The sequence below is a fragment of the Pelodiscus sinensis genome, chromosome 16 (assembly GCF_049634645.1).
Source record: "Pelodiscus sinensis isolate JC-2024 chromosome 16, ASM4963464v1, whole genome shotgun sequence".
Classification (NCBI taxonomy): domain Eukaryota; kingdom Metazoa; phylum Chordata; order Testudines; family Trionychidae; genus Pelodiscus; species Pelodiscus sinensis.
In genome coordinates, this window is record NC_134726.1 from 22,614,355 (window position 1) to 22,636,438 (window position 22,084).

The 22,084-nt window shown below is 44.5% G+C and overlaps 1 protein-coding gene across 1 annotated transcript in view; it reads left to right on the plus strand.

The window, feature by feature from the left end:
• The window catches only part of LOC102454424 (putative short-chain dehydrogenase/reductase family 42E member 2), a 49,733-nt gene extending 27,864 nt beyond the window's left edge, over positions 1-21,869 (plus strand). The window contains exons 8-13 of the mRNA XM_075899463.1: positions 406-488; positions 5,584-5,721; positions 10,569-10,634; positions 15,003-15,066; positions 16,621-16,694; positions 19,877-21,869. Of these exons, the coding sequence (XP_075755578.1) occupies positions 406-488; positions 5,584-5,721; positions 10,569-10,634; positions 15,003-15,066; positions 16,621-16,694; positions 19,877-20,083 (632 nt within the window). The 3' untranslated portion in view covers positions 20,084-21,869. The remainder of the gene's footprint in view (positions 1-405; positions 489-5,583; positions 5,722-10,568; positions 10,635-15,002; positions 15,067-16,620; positions 16,695-19,876) is intronic.
• Positions 21,870-22,084: the final 215 nt, after the last annotated feature.

The window sequence follows — 22,084 nt, forward strand, 5'->3', positions numbered from 1 at the left end:
CTGCTATAGCTGTGATCAGAGGAGGGGTTTGAATATAGTTAGTTATGTTAGATACTGTGCTTTTCAATGTTCTGTGTGCATGATGACTTGGCATCTATTTTATAAATGTAGATAGAATGTAAGAGGTGGCCCCTGCATGTTAGCTATGAAGGTTACATTGGTGGGGAAGTTTGTAAGATGCTCCACTTTCCAGCTATTTTATAGTCAGAATTTCAATTTGGGACTCACCTGAGTACTAAATTCGGGATTTTTCATGAATATTAAATTCACATTTTAAAATAAGATTGAGAATTTACTAGAAAGAGATCGGGTCCTCTTGTGGTTTTCAGAATATATACAGCAGATAAACTGTCATATACTAATACAGAAACTATTTGAAAAATCACATTTCATCACATCTCCTAGGAGGTGAGAAGCTCCATACATGTGTTCTTCGCCCACCAGGCATCTATGGACCAGGAGAGCAAAGACATCTGCCACGAGTAGTAGTAGGTATTATATTATAAACACTGGAGTGCATTACAAATGTTATAGTACCCGTGTGGCTTAAGTCTAAAACATTCAATACAAAAGCTAGTATGCTGGTTAGTGATCTAAACAGTTCCTCAGACAGCCCTTTGTAGATCACATGATGCAAACTGACAACTAGCATATCTGGAGGATGATGGGAATGGAAATTAGGAACATGAATTTTTCTGATGAAAAACAAAACAACAGTGTTGTGAAGGAAGAGCTACACCTGCATCACTGGTTATTATGCAGACAGTAATTTGTTGAGTAAGCACTTAAACGTCAGTGTAAAATATTCCTAGAAAAATCCTGAAATACAATCCTATTTTACTATTGTTTAATCAGACCATTGCTGTATCGTGTAGCTATAATTAAATGTTCCTGATGTCATCTTTCATATCTTGATTTTAAAAGAGACAAACATTTGATTTGTAGACAACAACTAATTAAATTATCATATTGCTTAGCAAATCAACACCCTTTCTACAGTTCTTTCATGCATAAAAAGAACAGAACAGCCATACTGGGTCAGACCAATTGTGGGTCAAGCCCAGTATCCTGTCTTATGACTGGGGCCAATGCCAGATGCTTCAAAGGGAATTAATGGAACAGGGCAATTATCAAGTGATTCTGTCACATTGTGAGGTGCAATCCAGAGCAGTTCTGTCATCACCTGCCCTGTGACTTTGGATACCTCACAATGTTTTGCTGCTGTAGCTCCTATCTGGGCCACTTGCAGCATTGCAGAATGGAGGTAACACCCTGAATATGTACAGCTGAACCCTGCCACCTCTCTCTAGTCCCACTATGGCTTCCACCAGCCTTGGTAAGCACTTGCAGGCTGATACCATTACACTCTAGTCCCACACATTCCCCTCAAAAAACATATGTTTTGCACTGGATAGTCTTGATATTGGATGTCCATTCCCCTGTCAATGTACAACCATTTGCTACTTTAAATGGAGTTACCAGAGTTCAGTTTAAAGACAACACTGGATTAGCTTTGATTAAAGAATAAAATACATGTATTTAATTGAAAAGAGAGATGTTTTACGAGTATACAAGTATAAGGCATGGAAGTCAGAAATGGTCACAAAAGAAAGAGTTTTATCTTTATTTCTCTTGCTAATCTTTAACAAACTAGACAGAGCTGAAGAAATTTCAGGTTGGGATATCTTCCAAAATCAAATGATGGCTTCCCTTTTCATCTTAAGTAAAAGAGATAAGGAGAGATCTCTGAGGGTACGTCTACACTACAGCGCTAGTTCGAACTAACTTAGTTCGAATTAGTTAATTCGAACTAAGCTAGTTCGAACTAACGCATCTAGAACTAAAAACTAGTTCGAACTAGCGTTTTGCTAGTTCGAACTAGTAAGTCCACATTGAGTGGACTCTGAACAGGGCTTAAGGATGGCCGGAAGCAGTGCCGGCAGGGCATAAAAGGAGGACTTAGAGCATGGAGATACTGTCTCAGGCTAGCCGAGGGCTGCGCTTAAAGGGTCCCGACCCCCACCCCGGACAGACAGTTCTAAGGGGTGCCCCGCTTGCAAAGAAGTTCTGGCTTGGAGTGCCCTGAGTGCCCACACTGGGCACATCACACCACTCGGCCATCAGCCCGGCTGCACTTGCCGCAGGCTGCCATCTGGGGAGAGGGGGCAATTGGGGGGCTGCAGGAGAGCTTCCACCCCCAGAAGCCCGCAGAGCCAGCCCAGTCCTCCCCATCGGGGGCTCGTACCCCATTCCTCCCTCACCTCCTTCCACTTACCCTTCCTTAGCCCCCCTTCTTATTGATGTACAAAATAAAGATAACGTTTCTTCCAACATTGACTCTGTCTTTATTGAAAAAAAACTGGGGGAGACTGGGAAAAGGAGGTGGGAGAGGGGAAGAGAAAGGCTGGGAGAGGGGAGGGCAACTAACATGATCAGGGGTTGGGAACAGGTCCCAGATGAAGAGAGGCTACAGAGACTGGGACTGTTCAGCTTAGAAAAGAGGAGACGGAGGGGGGACAGGATAGAGGTCTGTAAAAGCAGGGGTTGGGTGGAGAGGGTGCATTCAGAAAAGTTCTTCCTGAGTTCCCATAAAGAAGGACTAGAGGACACCAAAGGAAAGGAATGGGTAGCAGGCTTGAAACTAGTCAGAGAAAGTTGTTGTTCTTGACAAAGCAAATAGTTAACCTGTGGAACTCCTTGCTGCAGGAGGCTGTGAAGGCTACAACTAGAACAGAGTTTAAAGGGAAGTGAGATAAAGTGATGGAGGTTGGGTCCATGGAGTCCTATTAGCCAGAGGGTAGGAGTGGTGTCCCTGCCCAAAGTTTGTGGAAGGCTGGAGAGGGATGGCACGAGACAAATGGCTTGGTCACTGTCTTCGGTCCATCCCCTCCAGGGTCCCTAGGGTTGGCCGCTGTTGGCAGACAGGCTACTGGGCTAGATGGACCTTTGGTCTGACCCAGTACGGCCATTGTAAGCTCAGGGCTCAGGGTCGGGGGTCTCAGTGGACCCCCTTGATTTTCATGCACACCTGGTCCTGGGTGGCCAGGCTGGCAGCTCTCCTGCCCTAGACGGCCACTTTCCTGTGCCTAGTGCGGAGATCGTGGACGAGGTCCACGATGTCCGCACTAGCCCAGGAAGGTGCCCGCCTCTTGCGGTCCAGGGCAAGCTCCCGGGAGCCGCCAGCCTGGTCCCGGGAAGAGGGGGTGGGCTGGGGGGCATCGGGTGGGTGGCTCTGTGCCGTGCCAGGTGCAGGGTCTGCTAGCTGGGTGCTGGCAGGCTTGCACCTGGCACGGGCACCGTAGCCAGCCCGTGCCCCTTTAAGGGGTCCGGGGCCGGGAGGGGGGCATAGAGTTTCCCTGGTGTTGGCCAGAGTGGCCACCAGGGAAACCTGGGGAGGGCTAGCCTCCCACTAGTTCGAACTAAAGGGCTACACAGCCCTTAGTTCGAACTAGCTAGTTCGAACTAGGCGTTAGTCCTCGTAAAATGAGGTTTACCTAGTTCGAACTAAGCGCTCCGCTAGTTCGATTCAAATTCGAACTAGCGGAGCGCTAGTGTAGCGCATAGGAAAGTTAGTTCGAACTAACGTCCGTTAGTTCGAACTAACTTTCTAGTGTAGACATACCCTGAGGGTGTTTTTGCCTCTCATTTTTATAACCCCGTCACCCTTTGAAATGAGTTTTCCTGAAGGCTACTCTAGATAAAATTCATTGGGGTTGGAGTTATGGAGTCTTGTGGTGAAAGATTTCATGCCCTTTGCTAAAATGTAGAAATGTATATGTTCTGGCCCCCGCTTCTTTGCTGTAGAATGACCACTTGACAGGTTTTAGAGGGGTAGCCATTCTAGTCAGGGCGGCCCGAGCCCTTTTGGTGCCTGGACCCGGGCACGCGGCGCCACCCCCAGGCGCACAGTGCATGCGCAGGCCCACCCATGGGGCGTGGGCCCATCCCCCCGCAGGGTGCACAGCACATGCGTGGGCCAGCCACAGCCACTGGTGCGCAGCCCAGGGCCCGACCACAGGGCTCACGGTGCATGTGCTGCCCAGCCTGGCCTGGCTAGTGCTGCTGGCGCGCGCACCGGGCCATGCAAAGCCCCGCAGCCATGGGGGGGAAGGGTACTGCTGGCTGGTGCTGCAGGGTCGGCGCTACGGGAACTGGCTTGCAGCGCCTGATGGCAGCTGTAAGGGACGCCACGCACCCCTTACAGCTGCCATCAGGCACTCCAGGCCGCTGCCCAGCTCGTCCATGCCTCAGTCCGGCCCTGATTCTGGTCTATATCTGCAAAAACAACAAGGAGTTCCTTGGCCTAATCAATAAATCTGTTAGTCTCTAAGGGTATGCCTACACTGCAACAATATTTTGAAATAACTAGCACTATTCCAAAATAACTTAGTCCGCGTCTACACAGCAGGCAGTTATTTCGAAACAGTGTTGAAATACTGTCAAGCTGGAGGACTTCTTACTCTGACTCCTGTAACATTGTATGAGGAATAAGGGAAGTCGGAAGAAGAGCGCTCTAATTCAAAATAAGTGCTGTGTGGACTCTCCCTGTTTCACAATAAGCTATTTTGAAATAAGATATACTGTTCATGTAGCTCAATTTGCATAGCTTATTTCAAGTTAAGCCCTGCAGTGTAGATATACCCTAAGGTGGCATAGGACTCTGTGTTGTTTTTACTTGACAGGTGATTGCCCATCAACTTTGATGACAAATTTGGCATCACCTTGTTCTTCGTTTTGAAAGACTGGTTTATCCACATGCCAGATTACATGATAATTACTGTGATGCATTGAACCTCATCTGTTTATGATTGTGACATTTCATAAAGAGCGTGCCATGTATGAATTTCAGTGTGTTTATAACGCAACACATAATGTTGCTACATGTATTGCAACATGCTTTTCACCATGTTATTGATCAATGAGTTAATTTTCATTCAATATGTCACAAGGCATATTCTATGCAAAGATTACTACAATAGTGTGTTGGACATGAAAAAAGGGGTCCATTCAGTCAGTGATCCATGCCCTCTTATCCTGTCCCACCATCTAGCAGGCATCTTCTATCAATTTTGCTGGATTCTGAAGTTAGACTTACTGATCTGTAACTGTCAGGATTGCTTCTGGCACTTTTTAGAAAATTACCATCACATTAGCAATCTGTCTGTCATCTAGTACAGAAGCTAATATAAGTGATAGTTTATATTCCACGGTTACGTTCCTGGAGAACTATTTGATTCCTTCAGAGCTCTCCGGTGAATATCATTTGGTCCTGCAAACGTATTACTGTTTCTTTAATCAGTTTGTTCCAAAACCTCCTCTATTGACACCTCATTCTGGAACAATTCTTCAGATTTGTTATCTAAAAAGAATGGCCCAGATGTGGGATTGTCCTTCACATCCTGTGCAGTGAAGACGGATACAGAGAATATATTTAGCTTCTCCACGATGGCCTTGTCTTCCTCAAGTGCTCTTTAGTTCCTCAGTCATCCAGTGGACCAACTGTTTGTTTGGCAGGATTCCAGCTACTTTTTAAAAATTGCTTTTAGTTTTTCAGCTTTTTGCATATGCTGCCTGTTTCCACAGAAGAATATCCAAAGAGGACTATTTAACATCCATTTTGGAAATCCCAAATCTCAGATGAACTGGGTTCATGTAAAAAATCTTATACAAGCTCATCTCTTAGCTGCTGAAACTCTCACCCCTGAGAAGGGTTATAAAGCGGTAAGTAAACAATTTAAATGTCCTACCCAGTTGGATATAATTTTAAAATATGGGTCACTTTCTGTGGCTTTAGGATCAAACTGTAAGTTGGTTTGCTATAGTCTTAAAAGTACTACATTTGCAAACTGCACAATTCCACATGCAAAATGTCCTTGTTGTGCATGCAGCTCCTATTCATCTTGTTAAACATTTTGTGTTGTATCTTTGTCTTGTAAGCTCATTTTGTAAAGGTAGGGATTCCTGCCTGCCCCAGTGGCATAGGAATCTTTCCCAAGTGAATATAGCAATCATCAAATTCTCCTGAATTACATTTTTTCTTTATTATTTTCCCCAAAGCAGGTTTGAGTCTAGACATGTACATTTTTCATTAAACAATCTGAAACATTTTGGACCTGATCTGTACATCTCAACATTCCCAAAAATGTGGATAATCAAAATTAGTGGACACTTATGAATACTTACTTAAGACTTTTGTCACAACTATAAAGAAATTTGAGAGCATGACCCAACACATGCCTGACAGTGTTACAGCAGCATCTGCACTCACACTGTTTGGCAGCTCCAGTGTCAGTCAGCTGGGGCGTATATAGGGCAGGGCGAGCGGGGCGGCCGCCCGGGGCCCCGCGCTTCAAGAAGCCCCGCGCATGCGCTGTGGAAAAGGGGGGCCCCGCGAAATTGTGCTGCCCTGGCCCAGTGAAATGGTCATCTGCCCCTGTCAGTCAGGCTCATAGATTGTACCTCTCCAGACTCAGTTCTACAGCTGAGTTAATATAGAAATAGCTGCAGTCACTCTATATGAATCCTCCAGGCTCCATGGGGTATTCCCTGCCCTGAACTTATGGTTAAGGTAAGATCAGCAGTTCCACCTTTTCTGAGCCAGGCTGATTTATTCTCATCCTCAGTTAGCTAAGACCCAGTCCCAGTAAACCTGGTGTGGCCAATCTGAGCCTGAGAAAGAGCCACAATTTACCAATGTACATTGCCAAAGAGCTACCGTAATTTGTCAGCCATCCCCATCAGATGCCTCCTCTCCCATCTCCAGCATCTTTTGCCCACCAGCAGCCCCACCAATCAGTGCCTCCTCTTCCTTTCCCACACCTCCTGCCCACAGCAATCAGCTGTTTCATGGCACTCAGGAAGCTCTGTGGGGGAAGGAAGGAGCGAGGGCGCAATACACTTGGAGGGGAGGTGGAGCCAGGAGTTGAACACTTGAAAGCTGGCACCTGTAGCTGTAGCCTTGGAGTTGGTGCCTGAGCAAGGAGCCGCATATTAACTTCAGAAGAGCCACAAGTGGCTCCAGCAGGGGTGGCCTGTGAGCCTAGGCAAACTACGCAGTTGCCTAGGGCATCGCCAGCCCGGGCGCCCGATGATGATGTCATGCCTTCTGCCTGGGGCGCCAGCTGCCGCAGCCGGCCTCAAGCCACTCCTGGGCTCCAGAGTCACAAGTTGCCTGCCCCTGCAGTAAACTCCTTTTATTACCCTCTACCATCTCTCCAGGGAGACTATAGACATCAACCTTTAAAACCAAGTCTTTGGAAGTGATGCAAGCATAGCAACAAGAGGGAGGAAAAGTTTCCTGCCCCCAGGAGGTGTCTTGAGACACCAGCTTTGGGGAAGTTATTCAGACAGCTACTATAGCCAGGATGAGGCCCAACTTGGAGGGGCTAAGGTAGCTTGGTCAGTTTGGAAGAGATATTACCAGGCAGTGAGATAAGGAAGAGAATTGATCAATTTGGAGAAAAAGGAGGGAAGAGAGAAGAGAAATGTTGAATTTGGGGAGTGTTGATAGAGTGTGAAATGTGAGTTGACTAATTTGAGGGGTAAGGAAAAGAGAGCGGATCAGTTTGCAAGTACAGAACTGATGAGTTGGTAGTAAGAGTTACAAAGGTGCAACTTGTGGAGGACTGATGACTGAGAGTTGGGGAGGAAGAGGATGAATTGAGGTGGTCATCAGACACACAAGGGGAGGGGTTTGAATAGGGGTTGTAAAATGGAGAGATGGTGTATCTGTTATTTGTGTAGTTCTATGGACAGGGGGAGCTCACAGCTGAGAGAAGCAGCCTGGCTGAAGGTTTAGCAGTGGCTGCAGGCTGAGAGTCCAATGAGCAAGAGCCAATTACCAGGAATCAGGCAGGGTTGGAAAGCCACTAGCACAGAATCTGGAGATCAACAGGAAGACAGAGATCAATAATCTGCTACGCAGAGCCAGGCCAAGTCAGGATACTAGGAAGTACAAGTGGAAAACACCATCCCCTTGTCCCATGGCAGGATGAAGCTCATTTGTGCAAACAACTTCCTGTTTCCTCCTCTGGCTTAAATAGGGGCTGCAGCCCAACAAGGAGCCTTGGACCTCTCTGGCAGAGTAAGGGAAGGGCTTGTGCCCCAGTTGGGCTTCAGGGACTCTGATCCCAACAGCTGTCCGTCAGCTGCCACTGGAGGACTGGAGTTCAATGACTTCCTGAAGCCCCCGCAGAACTGATTCAAACCCACAGGACCCGACCGTGTGTTGGTGTTTAAGGAAGAATTAGTAGAAGTTTTCTGAGCTGGCTAATAGATTCTTGATACTTCTGCAACGCTGGCAGAGTAGGATTTGAGAAACACAGCCATATGGATAAACAGAATATTCCGCCCTGAAAGGTTTCAAACCTGAACAACTTAATCAAATCCAATCTAACACTCAAAACTCCTCACTCTGGGCCATTTCCCTGACAAATTTCAGGGTTTTTTTACTCCATATCACGTCAGTGCTGAATTTGTTGGGTGGGGGGGAAGCAGTAATATTTGTGTGGTGTAGCTGCTCAGTCCAATAGCCAGCTGGCCTAGTGGTCAAACAGTGGCACCAAAGTTCTTTTGCAGTCTTCTCATTCTGGACAGGGTCCTGCTAGGCCAACTATGGTAGGCCTCAGTCCTTCCTGTGTCCTTTCTTCTCCCCTCTTCTTCTGTCACAACAGTGGAGTGGAAGCAAGGGAGAGGGATTTAGGCCCTCCCACGCCATAGTGTCCTGACCTAGGTCACTTCCTACCAGGTTGTGGCTCCTCCGTTTTTAGATGTGGTCACAGCCAGTAGTAACCGCTGAGTCTACTTGGGGCAGGGAGGAGAGAGACAATGTCCACTTTTGGGAGGGGAGTCTCTTATAAGTTCCCAACTCCAAACAGGAAAGGGAGATGGATCACAGCTTCCAAATTTCTGTAATCACTCATCCCACACTCACACTAGACACCAGTCAGGGATGATCTAGATCAGTGTTTCTCAACCAGTGGAATGAGTGCCCTTAGGGGTACTCAAGAGAAGTCTGGGGGGTACGTCAACACAACTGAAATTTGGAGAAAACTGAATTTTTGTTTTTAGTTTTACAGCGCTTTATTATTTTTGTACTTTTTACACCCCAAAATTTCGTCACCTGCCTGGCTACGATTAAGTTGTTTAAACAAATGTGTTGCAGTGGTAGAAAAAATTGTGTGTGTCTGAAAACTGTAGGTACTGGGGATATTTATAATTTTTAATTTTTTTGAAAAAGGTTGAGAAACACTGATCTAGACTCAGGAGCAGCCCTAGACTAGCTGCCAACAACTGGCGCCCTTGGCAAACCATGCAATCGGCGCCCCCACCTCCAAACCCCTCAATGATATTGTGCCACCATTTGGCGCCCCATTGCGCCCCATTTAACTTGGTGCCCTAAGCAACCGCCTAGTTCGCCTATATGGACAGGCTGTCCCTGTCTAGACCAGGGCTTCTCAACTTTGGAAGCCCCGGGGGACATAATGATACTCACAGCACATGCCGAGGGCCGCAACTTAAGTGTGGTTGCATATACATGCAAATATATATACAAATAGCGTCTTTCACACTGACGGGCATGAATACAAAGATTAAGGCAAGACTACACAACACACAGGTCCCATTTATGCCAGTTCTGCTGCTAATAATACAATGCAATATTTACCCAATTTCCACCTATATGACAGCCCAAACTCCCTCCCAGACTCCAAACCCTCTCCTGCACCCCAATCTCTTACTCCAAGCTCCCTTCTGCACCCAACCTCCATGGGTTCCATGATGAATTAATATCATGGAAGAGTGCAGCTCTTGAGCATTTCCAAAATCTTGGAGTGGCCCCCGTCAAAAATTATTGCCCATCCCTGCTGTAACTCTTTCTAACCAACCAATGCCCATTTAAGATGGAGTATGCCCTGCAACTGTTGCAGGACAGGGCATCATTAACCCAGGTCTTGTTCTGGTTTAGGGTGGAATCTGTGAACCACTTCATGTATGTGGGAGGGAGGGGCAGAATTCACTCTTGAGAACATCAGAAGTATATTTGTTCTAGTATAAATCCATAGTAAATATTAATTAGTGACAGTAATGCTTCTAAGGTAGAGCCATTAACATGCCATTGTTTTTTAAAAGCAGGAAGTTAACAAATCAAAGAGACTGTGACATTAAGAAGTTGTATTAACTCACATACTAGTATTGCCAACTCTAGTGAATTCATGGTACATAGAATGATTTTTGGCTCCTGCAAAAATATAAAGAACAACCTCAGTGCTATGATAATGAGGTTGAGCGTATTAATTCTAGTAGAAGTCCTAACATAATGAACCTGACACTGCCATTTTTATATAACAGTATAATAAATCATGAGTAACTCTATTAACTTAAGTGAGTTTAAAGATGCGTAAAACTTACAGAAGGATCAGAATTAGTTCCAATAGAGGATGCTTGTTGATCTGTTTGCTTTTAATTATGTTGCTGTTTATTACAAAATGAATAAAGATATTCTTAAAAGTAAATGTCACTCATGCTCAGTATTATGATTCTAATCTGTCTTTTCTCTGCTTTTTTAACAGAGTGGTCAGGCTTATTACATAAATGATGGCGAGAATGTCCTCTTTTCTGAATGGATAACTCCGTTAGTATGTACTATGTGCATGTTTAGTTTTAATACAGGGGAGGGCAATAATTTTTGATGGAGGGAGCACTACAAGAATTTGAGGGCCATACTCTTCCATGATATTAATGGAGGCTGAATGCAGAAGGGAGATCAGGGTAGTGGTTTGAGGTGCAGGAAGAGGTGTGGGGAGTGGGAATGAGTTTGGGTGAAGGAGGGGGTTGTGACCTGGGGCAAGAGATTGTGGAATGGTAGGGGATGCAAGGGTGCAGGAGAGTATCCTGATCTGGAAGAGAGGTGTAGGGGGTGTACTGAGTCTGGGAGGGGGTTGTGACCTGAGGCAGGAGTGCAGAGGTTTGGGTTGTGACCTAGGCCAGGAAGGGATTATGACCTGAGACAATTCATTGGGGTGTAAGAGGGAGGTGAAGGGTTTGGGAGAAGGATAAGGACAAAAACAGAGGTGCTAAGGGTTTGGGTTGTGACATGGGGCAGGGAGTTGGGGTGCATTAGGGGATGGAGTGTCAGGTGCAGGTTCTGGCTGGGATGCGCTTACCTTAGACAGTTCCTAGCCAGCAGGACCCTCAGGCAGGCTTCCTGCCTCCACGTACCCCTGAAAATGGCTGGCTGCTGAGGCCATGTGCTCCATGTCCCCTTGTAGACCCACTACCTGTGCCGCAAGCATGACCCAGTCAGCTCCCATTGTCCAGTTTCTTGCAACTGGGAGCTGCGAGATTGTGCTGGGTTAAGGGACAGCACACAAAGATTCACATGGCCCCTGCTGGCCACGGGATGGTGGCAGACTAGATCCAGCCCACAAGGCGTATTTTGTTCCCTAATACTGTTCAAGGGACTTGAGCATACAACTAATTTAGAAACACTATATCAGCTAAATAAAGCCAATGCCACAGTAATTACCCAAAGAAGCAAAACTCAAAACATTTTTATATTTAAGACATACGTTTGATACATTTTGATTGTAGTAAGGCTTTGAAAGACACTATTTCACATGGCCCCCTAAAACTAGAAAAACGTATCTTAGACCTGTGATACTCAGACCTTAGTTGTGCAGGAATCAAATTAGCAATCAACATTACCCCACAGAGTCACAGTAACGTTAATTCACTGTTCAATTTACTGTAAACGTCAGTCATTTTGGCTGTAAGATTATTAGTGGTAAATGGATAGAATTGCTGTGGAGGGTCCCATGCCTCCCCTTGGTGGGGGGGGGGGGGTCAGGGTGCCATCCGGTGTTCCCTATAAGCTATGTGCTGGCAAGGACACTCAGGAGAGATTCAAATGCCACCTAGCTGATTAGCAGAACGCCCACAGTGAGGTTTTTTTTGTTTTTACTGCTGGTGCACATTCACACATGCCTCAATGCACATAAAAATATTATTCCACACATGGATGAAAAAGATTAGAGTTAATATTGATGCTACATCTTACTGTATTCTTGGGCATTGTGCACTTGGTTCATGCCCCAGGAGAAGGGATCAAGGTGTGAACCCCACTCCCTCTCAACCACTGCAGATTTTTACCCTCTGCCCCCCGCCCTCCCGGGCAGGGTTACCCTCAGTCCTTGATGCTGTTGGAAGGAGTCTACCGGCAGTGCTGGGACAGGGTCTCCCTTCCCTGCAGTTCTTTGGTCTTTCCAATCTCAACAACATAGCTCCAACCTCCGGTCCTCTCTCCTTCCTCATTCCACCCTGTCTGCTTAAAGTGTGTGTGTGGGGGGGAAGGTTATTCATTTCCTGACAGGGACTTAATTGGGTACAGATGCTTCAATTGACCTATAGTAGCCTTCCCTAGAGTACAGGGAACCCTGCCTTTATTAGATGAGGGCTTATATCTCTTCTACTACTCTCCTACTGCTCTCTGGCCCTGCTGTATCACAATATAGAATATACAGTAGACTTCCGATAATCCGGAATCTATGGGATTTAGGTGGTGCCGGATTATCAAATATGCCAGACTATCAGGAGGTACTATAAGCAGGTCATATATATACTGTATACATTATATACTGTATATAAAGTGTTCTTAACCCTTTTTATTGTACATACAGGCAGTCCCCGAGTTACGCGGATCCGACTTATGTGGGATCCGCACTTACGAACGGGGCTTTCTCGCCCCGGAGCTCGCAGGCAGCGGGACCGCCCAGAGCGCAGCGGTCCTGCCACCTCGACCTCCGGGGTGAGAAAAGCTGCTCCGGGTGCCCCTGATCTGCTGGGGACCGTCTCCAGCAGACCAGGGACACCTGGAGCAAAGCCGGGGAGGCGGAGGGGTCCCGCGCCTCTGAGGCTTTGCTCTGGCCTTAGAATCAATGAATCAATGTCATACTGTTGCCTCCCTCAAAAAAAAAAGCAAATTTCATTCTGGGGTGTATTAGCAGGAGTGTGGTAAACAAGACATTATTCTTCCACTCTACTCAACGCTCATAAGGCCACAACTGAAATAGTTCAGGGAACCACACTCTAGGAAAGATGTGGACTAACTGAAGAAAATGTAGAGGAGCAACAAAAATTATTAAAGAACTAGAAAATATGGCCTATGAGGAAAGACTAGAAAAACTGGGTTTATTGTCTGGAAAACAGAAGGTTGAGGAGAGACATGATAACAGTCTTCAAGTATATAAGAGGTTGTTACAAAGAGAAAGGTGATAAACTGTTCTCATTATCCACTGAGGACATGACAAGAAGTAATGGGACTAAAGTGCAGCAAGGGAGATTTAGGTTGAACAGTTAGGTTGAAAAACTTCCTAATTGTCAGGGTAGTTACGCACTGGAACAAATTATCTAGGGAGTTTGTAGAATCTCCATCACAAGAGATTTTTAAAAACAGGTTAGATAATCACCTCTCAGATGCCCCTGACAACACACATGTCTACATTTGTCATTCATATCAGGGAAAAAAAAGTTCCTTTTTGGCACAAAACCCATCGCTGCATTGATACTTGCCAATAACTTTTTACTGGAGTTTCACTAGGGGGAAAAAAAACAAAAACCAAAAAACCTCCATGAGATATGTACAGCTATTCCCAGTGATACTTTTGCAGTCATGTGCAAGTGAAGACATGTTCTTACTGTATACAGAGCTTTTAGCTTCTGCAGGATATCCCACAGTGCCTAGGATATCCCACTGTAGCCAGAATCTCTGCTGCTCTGACACCAGGTAAACCGACATCCAACTCTCCCCCCCCCCCCCACCCCCCCCCCCCTTCCCCAGTAAAGTCATAGGAACTTTGAAACTCTTTTACCAAGTCCCTATCACTGGTGCAACTGATCATGCAAAAACTCTGAAAGTGTAAATATAACCTCAGTTCTGCTTTAGTGCTAGGGACTGGACTAGATGATCTATCGAGATCCCTTCGATTCCAGCCCTACATTTTTACAATTTCTATTTATCACATCAGAACCTAACCCTGCACTCTCACAGATCTTAGCTTATAAAGCTCATAAAGACAAACTCCCATTGGTTCCAATAGTTTTAGATGTGCAGGAATGCAGGATCAGGCTCTTTATATCCTTTTAATTAAATTAGCTCATAATGGTAAATCCTGATTCTTCACTGCCTTATGAAGACATTTTTATTTGGAGTAGCATCAGGGTTCAGAGTCATTGTTGTAAATGGTTCCTCAAGATGCAATGCCATGGACAACTATTCTCTTAAATTTCATTGTAAACATAAAACAGAAGCAGCAGGAAAAGGTCATAATTATCAGACTAGGATTGTAAACCTCCACTAAGAGCCACACCCTATAGTGTAAGCACAGAGAAAACTCCCAATAACATCAACGCAATAAACGTCACAACTGTACTCAAGATATAGAACATGCACTGCTCATGTCCTCTTTTTTAAAATAGATATCCCTGCCAGTGCTGTCTAAGAGTGTGTCTGCATAGCAAAGTTATTTTGGAATAACGGCCGTTATTCCAAAATAATGATGCAAGCATCTACACAGCAATTCCGTTATTTTGAAATAATTTTGAAATAACGGATGGTTTATTCTGATTTCTGCAAACAGCTATTTCGAAATAAGGCGTGTGTAGATGCTCCACTGCTGCTATTTCGAAATAGCCCCTCACCAGGGCCATTCTAAGTTATTCCTCCTGGGGCTCTATATCGAGATAGCATGTCTATTTTAGGGAAGCCTACCTCGGACTAATTTTGAGGTTTCCCTGCAGTGTAGATGTGCTATTTCAAAATAAGCTATTTCATAGTCTAATTGTGTTGGCAGGCATAGGGTTGTTCATCTGAAACTTTTTAAAAATAGTAATAGCTGAGTTTGGGGCAGTTCAGATTTATAATCTCTGCATATTCTTGCTGTACCGACATTCACCAATTTAGTATAAATACTTTGTTCTTAATCTCTTTTCTTTTAAATCCCTCCCAGTTTGAAAAATTAGGTTACAGTAAACCATGGATACATATTCCTACTTTCCTCATTTATACAACAGGTAAAAAGAGTAAAATAGCTGATTATTATGCTGTTTTATTTTGCATTTCCTCTTTTATTTCCGCTGTCACTGGTAAACTGCACAGCTGTTCTCTAAAAGGAATATACAGATTTAAACTTGTGCAATTCCTACAATAATTGTGCAATTGTACTAACTGGGGTTAAGTACTTCCCTACCAAAGGAGATAAGTATCTTTGGGTTCATCAAATATTTTGGAAATTGTTTTCAAAAGCTTGGATCCTCCTTCTGTAGCAAACCCAAAGCACCTTCTGCAATCAATGGGTGTGCTCGGTATGCAACAAACAGGATCTAGCTCACACCACCTGTCATCACCATGGGCTTGGCTTCACCAATAAAAAAAGCCAGGTATTTTTACTTCAGGGTAACTAACATAAGTGAGCTATCCTGGGGTAAAGACATAATGAAGATAAGGTGCTTTAGTTTTACCGTGAGATGAAACTCCTGAAGGTTATCCTCTACCCCATGTGGGGCTGACTTCAATGAGTTTACTTCACAGTAAAACTAAAGTACTTTGTCTTGACTGTGTTTTTAATCTCTTGAACTCATCTACATTGGTTACCCCCAAGTAAAAAAAAATGTGGTTTTTGAGGGGGGCAGCAAAAACAAGCCCTGTGTTGCCTGGGTAAACCAAAAGGACAAGAGACATTTGATACGGATTTTAATCAGGCTACCACTTTATTATACAGATGTCTGGACTGCCTGGCTGATAATGTGGACAGTGCAGGCAAATCCGTGTTTATTTGAATCATAACCTAGGGCTTCCACCATCCCATTTCATTGATACAGTACACAGGTCCCCCAGCCAATCCATGGACTCTACCATCCACTGCCCTCATAAGAGGGTTATGGTGGGCTATGAGAACAGGGAGGGGGGAGTGGTAGGGAGGTTGGCTCCATACCATACCAATCATAGGAGTCCCCAGCTCCTCTCACCTATTCCGGTCCTTTATCCAACACCTCCTTTTAAATTCTTTATCAGACCATTTATCTGGTCACTGGATGCCTTCCCTGTGGAGTACCTGGGCTAGACAATCGCCCCAATCCTTACAAAATAAGTTGTGACATACAGACTTATGAGATCCTGCCCAATGGCTGCTCTAGGGAAGGTGAAAAAAACCTCACTCCACTGAAGCCAATATGGTGGTGCCAGGAAAGAATCCTTCCCAGCCCCCACTTAAAAAGGCACATCTAGCATAAAGGCCACTACAGGTCCTAACCCAGCCTGATATTTGCCTCCACTAGGGTGGATGCTGCTTTGCTTGCTGTGTGGAACAAAGAGGCTTTCCCTGCCCAGGGCTTGCACCATTAAGTCCTTCAGACCTCACATCCTTGAGGGGAGGGGGTGAGTCAGTGCCATAAAGCTGACCACTGTCCACCTTTTTCAGCAGTTTCTGATCTCGTGTCCTCCCAGCCATAATGCAGAGCCATACTCCTTCAGCAAGCCCAGCCAATGTTTGGCCCATTTTATTTGCGCTGCAGCCATTGTGCTCACTTTACTGTTGTTACCTCATTTTAGCAACTTTTTGTCCACAGCCATCCTGCTGGAATTCCTGCACCTGGCACTAAAACCAGTTTTTAAGTTTACACCTGTCCTGACCAGAAATGAGGTAAAACTATAAGTGTATACTTACTTATCTGTATAAAGTCTGGAGCTGAGGAGCCAGCACTGACCTCCCTGATATGGCAGATTCCCTGGTTCAGGACCAATAAACTCCTGAGGGTGCAGGACTAGGGAGGTGCAACATTTCTAATAGGACATGAACTATCACATCATGAAAGGACAAAACAGCAAAACATTCCATCAGAAACATTTTGACAAGCTCCACAATATCCAGGGAACTCCGGAAGGAAACCCTCCTTTTCTTTAAGGGAGGCTTTGTATACAGTTCTCCTCCCTCCTAGAGGAAACGCCACAGGAGAGGTAGTCTTGCCTAATCATTGGTGAGCCAGTCCTGCAGTCATTCTGCATTCAGAACTGCAACTCGGGCTGAGTGTGACGCCCTTTCCAGTTGCCAGTTGAGCTCCCATGAGGAAGCAGTATCTGAACCTAGATTCATTTTGGGATTGATGAGTTAGAGTTAGGGTTAGGGATCAGTGCTGACATTTTGTAAGTTCTTCTCATTTTTAATTATTTAAAAAAGGAAACAGATGAAGGTTTCACATAAACTCACACCCAAGAATTTAGAGCCAGGTTAGGCTCTTGGGTGCAAAGAGGAGCCAAGAGCAGAACTTGGCTGGCATTTGGTAAAACGGTGTTTTGCAGCATGTAATATAAAGCACTGTCCTGAGATCTTTTCAATACTTGGACAATATGTGTGGCTTTAACTGTATGTAAGATTGTTTAAAAAAGAAATTATTGGTTATTTAAAGTCTATATATCATTAATTTTTTTTGCCTTTAACCACTTTTTTTGTAATTATAGTTTTAAAAAAAGATAAGGTGGAGCACTTTTAAACTAGATTCATTCTAAGTAGCTCAAATTCAAACTGTGTGCTTACCAAAATGCACTAGAATGTGACCAGTTTTATTGCCTTATCTCAACACATCCAGCAAACACGGCATGAATCAAGATAATCCCCAAAATATTAATGATACAAGAAAGACACATGATACAGAAACCATGCAAATGTGTGGTTTTGACATTACTATATTCTGCAATATATAGAGGCAAAGATACACCTATGTCCACCCACTCATAGGGCTCAAGAGTTACAACTGATTTTTTTCAAATGTTAGAATCATAGCTATTTTAAATGTTATAAAAATCCCAGTGGAGAAATCCTAATTAATCCTTATTTTCCTATACATGTGTCTACACAGTATCATCTGAAGTCAAGCACAGATTGTGCGCAGAGAGTGGGCCTGATTCACCAATGTATTATTCCCAGTTTTACACTGGTGTAAATGTTGCAAGAGAACAGGGGATTATGAGAATAATGTAGGAGTTCCAATCATTGCAACTACCTACCAAGATCTGGAGGTAGATTCTCCATCACTGACAATTTTTAAATCAGTGTTGGATTTTTTTAAAATGATATGCCCAACTCCTATTTAATTTGTTCATATTACTTCAATGAGACAATGAGAAAATAAGCAGGATTTGGCCTTTTGATGTTAAATCTGTTTACATCCTTATTTTAAAAAAGACATATTTCAGTCAAGAGAATTCATGACTGCTTTATAAACCCCTTAGAAAGAGATTTGAGACTAGATACAACTAAACATCAATAGTATCCACAGGTTGGAGGGGGCTGATATTTATTAAAATGAGAGAGGGACTCTGTTAGGGCGCAAGTGCGTGCATGTGGTGTGTGTTTTTGTTTTAATAGCGCCATCTAGTGGCTCCACATGGTATTTCTATGTGGAAAGAAACAACTAGATGCCTGACTTCCCATTGCCCACCCTGAGTACAGGTTGGACCTCCCTAGTCGGGCATTCTCGGCACTTGACCAGTCCCAGATGAGGGATTTTGCCAGATATGGGGAGGTCATTTCTGGATCCCCTGCTGTAGGCCCCCACTCACCCGGCCGCTGGCCTCACAGCCAATGCCTCGCCTCCTGCTGGCCCCGTTGCCCTGCCAATCCTCTGGGCAGCCATTGCTGTCATGGCTCCGGGCCCCATCGGGCGGCCACGCACATTGCACTGGGGCTCCAGGACCTGCTGGGCAACTGTGCACTGCAGATCCCTACCCCACCAACCTACCACGGCTCTCAGCCCCGGCAGTCAGCCACGCGTGTGTATGTCACCCAACCCTGCTGAGCAGACCTGCTGCCATGCACTGGGTGGCCCTGCCATGAGCTTGCTGCGGGCAGCCCACTGACCTGCCAGCCCTTCAGGGATCCTTGCCACTGGCCCTCCACTGGGACTCTCTGGTCCTGCAACATCCATGCTGGACCAGGGATGTTGCTGGACCAGAGAATCCTGGTTAAGAGAGTTTCAATCTGTAGTCTTAAACCTATACAAAGCAAGAGTAAACTGCTACAATTCTGATTTTCTGGCATTTTTACATTCATTTTGCACCAAGTTCTAGCTTCAGTGATGCACAGGGGATAGCAAGCTGACTTAAGTAACTTTTCAGAGGAGAATCCACAAGGTGGTAAAGAAATGGCATAGCCACTCTTATGGTATGTCTACACTACAGCATTATTTTGAAATAAGCTTTTTTGAAATAGTTAATTCGAAATAGCTTATTTCGAAATAATGCCTCTACACACAAAATGCATTTCAAAATAGCGTTTTTCTATTTTCTATTTCTATTCACTGAGTGGACGTTGAATCACATTTAAGGCTGGTTGGAACCAGTTCCGGCAGAACATCAGGTCAAAAGTTGCCTCATGGCCAGGGTGGCCAGCAGGGCACCCTGAGAAAGGCTGGAGGCCCCCTATTTTGAAATAAGCATCTACACAGCGCTTATTTCAAAATAGCAATTTCGAAATTGGCACTATTCTTGGTGGAATGAGGTTTACCAATTTCGAAATAAGCCCTCCGCTATTTCGAATTATTTTCGAAATAACGGAATGGCTGTGTAGACACTAGGAAAGTTATTTCGAAATAACTTTGCTGTGTAGACATACCCCTAGTTCTTCCAGCAAAGGGCCCTTGATAGAACTGATGAATGACAAAGCCTGGCTTTGCTGAGCCATGGAAATCCGGTTTGTATTTATAAACATTCTGTCCGGTTGAATGTTGCCATGTCTTGTTTGTTCTGTCATCCCACCAATTTATTTATATATCTGTTCTAAATTAATTCTGAATTTGAAGCACTATGAATTGTTCTTTTGCTTTTCAGGTGAGGAGCATCACTGTAACACACACTTTCCGAATAGAAAAGGCATGCAATCAACTAGGTTACTGCCCAAAGAAATTTGCACTTGCAGATTCAGTGGATCATTATCTTCAAACTACACCCAAATACCAGAACCATTATGATTTCCTTAAAATCTGGTTTGTCTTTGGCACCTGTTTATGTTTGATCTTCCTTATTTTACTTTCTTAAGCATACACATTTATGTCTTTATTTAAAGAAAAGCCACCATTAAAATTAGTTTATTAATAATCGGTAAACAAATTAATCAGCCACAGTGTATTTCTCAGGTTACATAAACTTCATTATTATTTGAATAAGTTATTTCATCTGATGTATTTTAAGCTGTTTTTGCTATTAAATAAAAACTGGCATATAAACAATTGTTCTTAAAGGTTAAAGCTACTACATTTTTTTAAAGTATAATAAACTTGCAAGGCCACAGGAAATCACCATTGATAAGTGCAGGGACCAGAGCTGTAGTTTCTATTTGGTTCATCACAAAAGAACCCCTTCTGACAATGACTGGATAAGAAACTGGAGTAAGAGTAGATATAGCATGTCTGCAGTGCTATAAAAACAACAGTAACTAGAATAAGGGAAGTATTGCCAGGGGTGAGCAATAAGTGGCCCGTGGCCTGGATGCAGTTCACCAGGGTTGGCCCCTGATGGGCTGCCAGATTCTTTATTTACCTACAGCCACTGGCAGTTCCTGTTGGCCGCGGTTCACCATTCCCAGCCACTGGGAGCTATGGGAAGCGATAGCCTGCCCTCAGCACTTCCTGCAACTCCCATTGGATGAGAACAGCAAACCACGGTGAACCATAGCCAGTTGGAGCAGCGAGCAGCCAGATTTGCAGACATGCAGGTAAATAAAAGCATCTGGCGGCCCACCGGGGCTGACCCTGGCCAACCACATCCACCCCACAGGTCACTTAGTACCCATCTTGTTTGACCAGACAACCCTTGGACCAACAGTCACAGTGCCTGCATGTTACTATGAAGAATACAAAGGAACCAGGAAACAGAACAAAGGAGAAACATCAGTTTATATAAAGAATGGACAGTGATTACACAGAAAAAGTTACACATGCTTTTTTCATAGAATCATAGAACTGGAAGAGACCTCAGAAGGTCATAAAATCCAGCCCCCTGCTCTAGGCAGGACCAATTCCAACTAAATCAACCCGGCCAGAGCTTTGTCGAGCTGAGACTTAAATACCTCTAGGGATGGAGATTCCACCACTTCCCTAGGTAACCCATTCCAGTGCTTCACCACCCTCCTAGTGAAATAGTTTTTCCCAATATCCAACCTGGACCTCTCCCACCACAACTTGAGACCATTGCTCCTTGTTCTGCCATCTGTCACTACTGAGAACAGCCTTTCTCCATCCTCTTTGGAACCTCCCTTCAGGAAGTTGAAGGCTGCTACCAAATCCCCCCTCACTCTTCTCTTCTGCAGACTAAACAGACCCAAGTCCCTCAGCCTCTCCTCATAGGTCATATGCTCCAACCTCCTACTCATTTTGGTTGCCCTCCGCTGGACCCTCTCCAATGCGTCCACATCCTTTTTGTCGTGGGGGGCCCAGAACTGGACACAATACTCCAGATGTGGCCTCACCAAAGCCGAATAAAGGGGAATAATGACATCTCTGGATCTGCTGGCAATGCTCCTCTTAATGTAACCTAATATGCCATTAGCCTTCTTGGTTACAAGGGCACTCTGTTGACTCATATCCAGCTTCTCATCCACTGTAACCCCCAGGTCCTTTTCTGCAGAACTACTACTTAACTGTAGCTAATTCATACATGTAATTTCTTGTGAAACTGCACAGGAGGTGAAATAAAAGTGCATCTGAACTTCTGCATTTAAGTCTTTTTTAGGATATACACCCATACACAATAGCTTGTATTTATTAGCACTGATACATTAAAAATTGAATTTATGAATCTTCTGTTTAAATGTCATTAAATAAAGTAAATTAAGTAAACAAGTTAGGGAAATGTGATTTTTTTCCCCCTGTATTGCATTTATGTCAGACATTTTGAATCAAGTTTATATTTCCTTGTTTGGATTCTCATTATCATGAAGGTGGCACATTTGTTACACTATGTGGCAGGTGATTAAGTAATTGAAAAAGGAGGGTGCGACAGAATACACCCATTTATTCACAACCTACACACTAGTCTCAT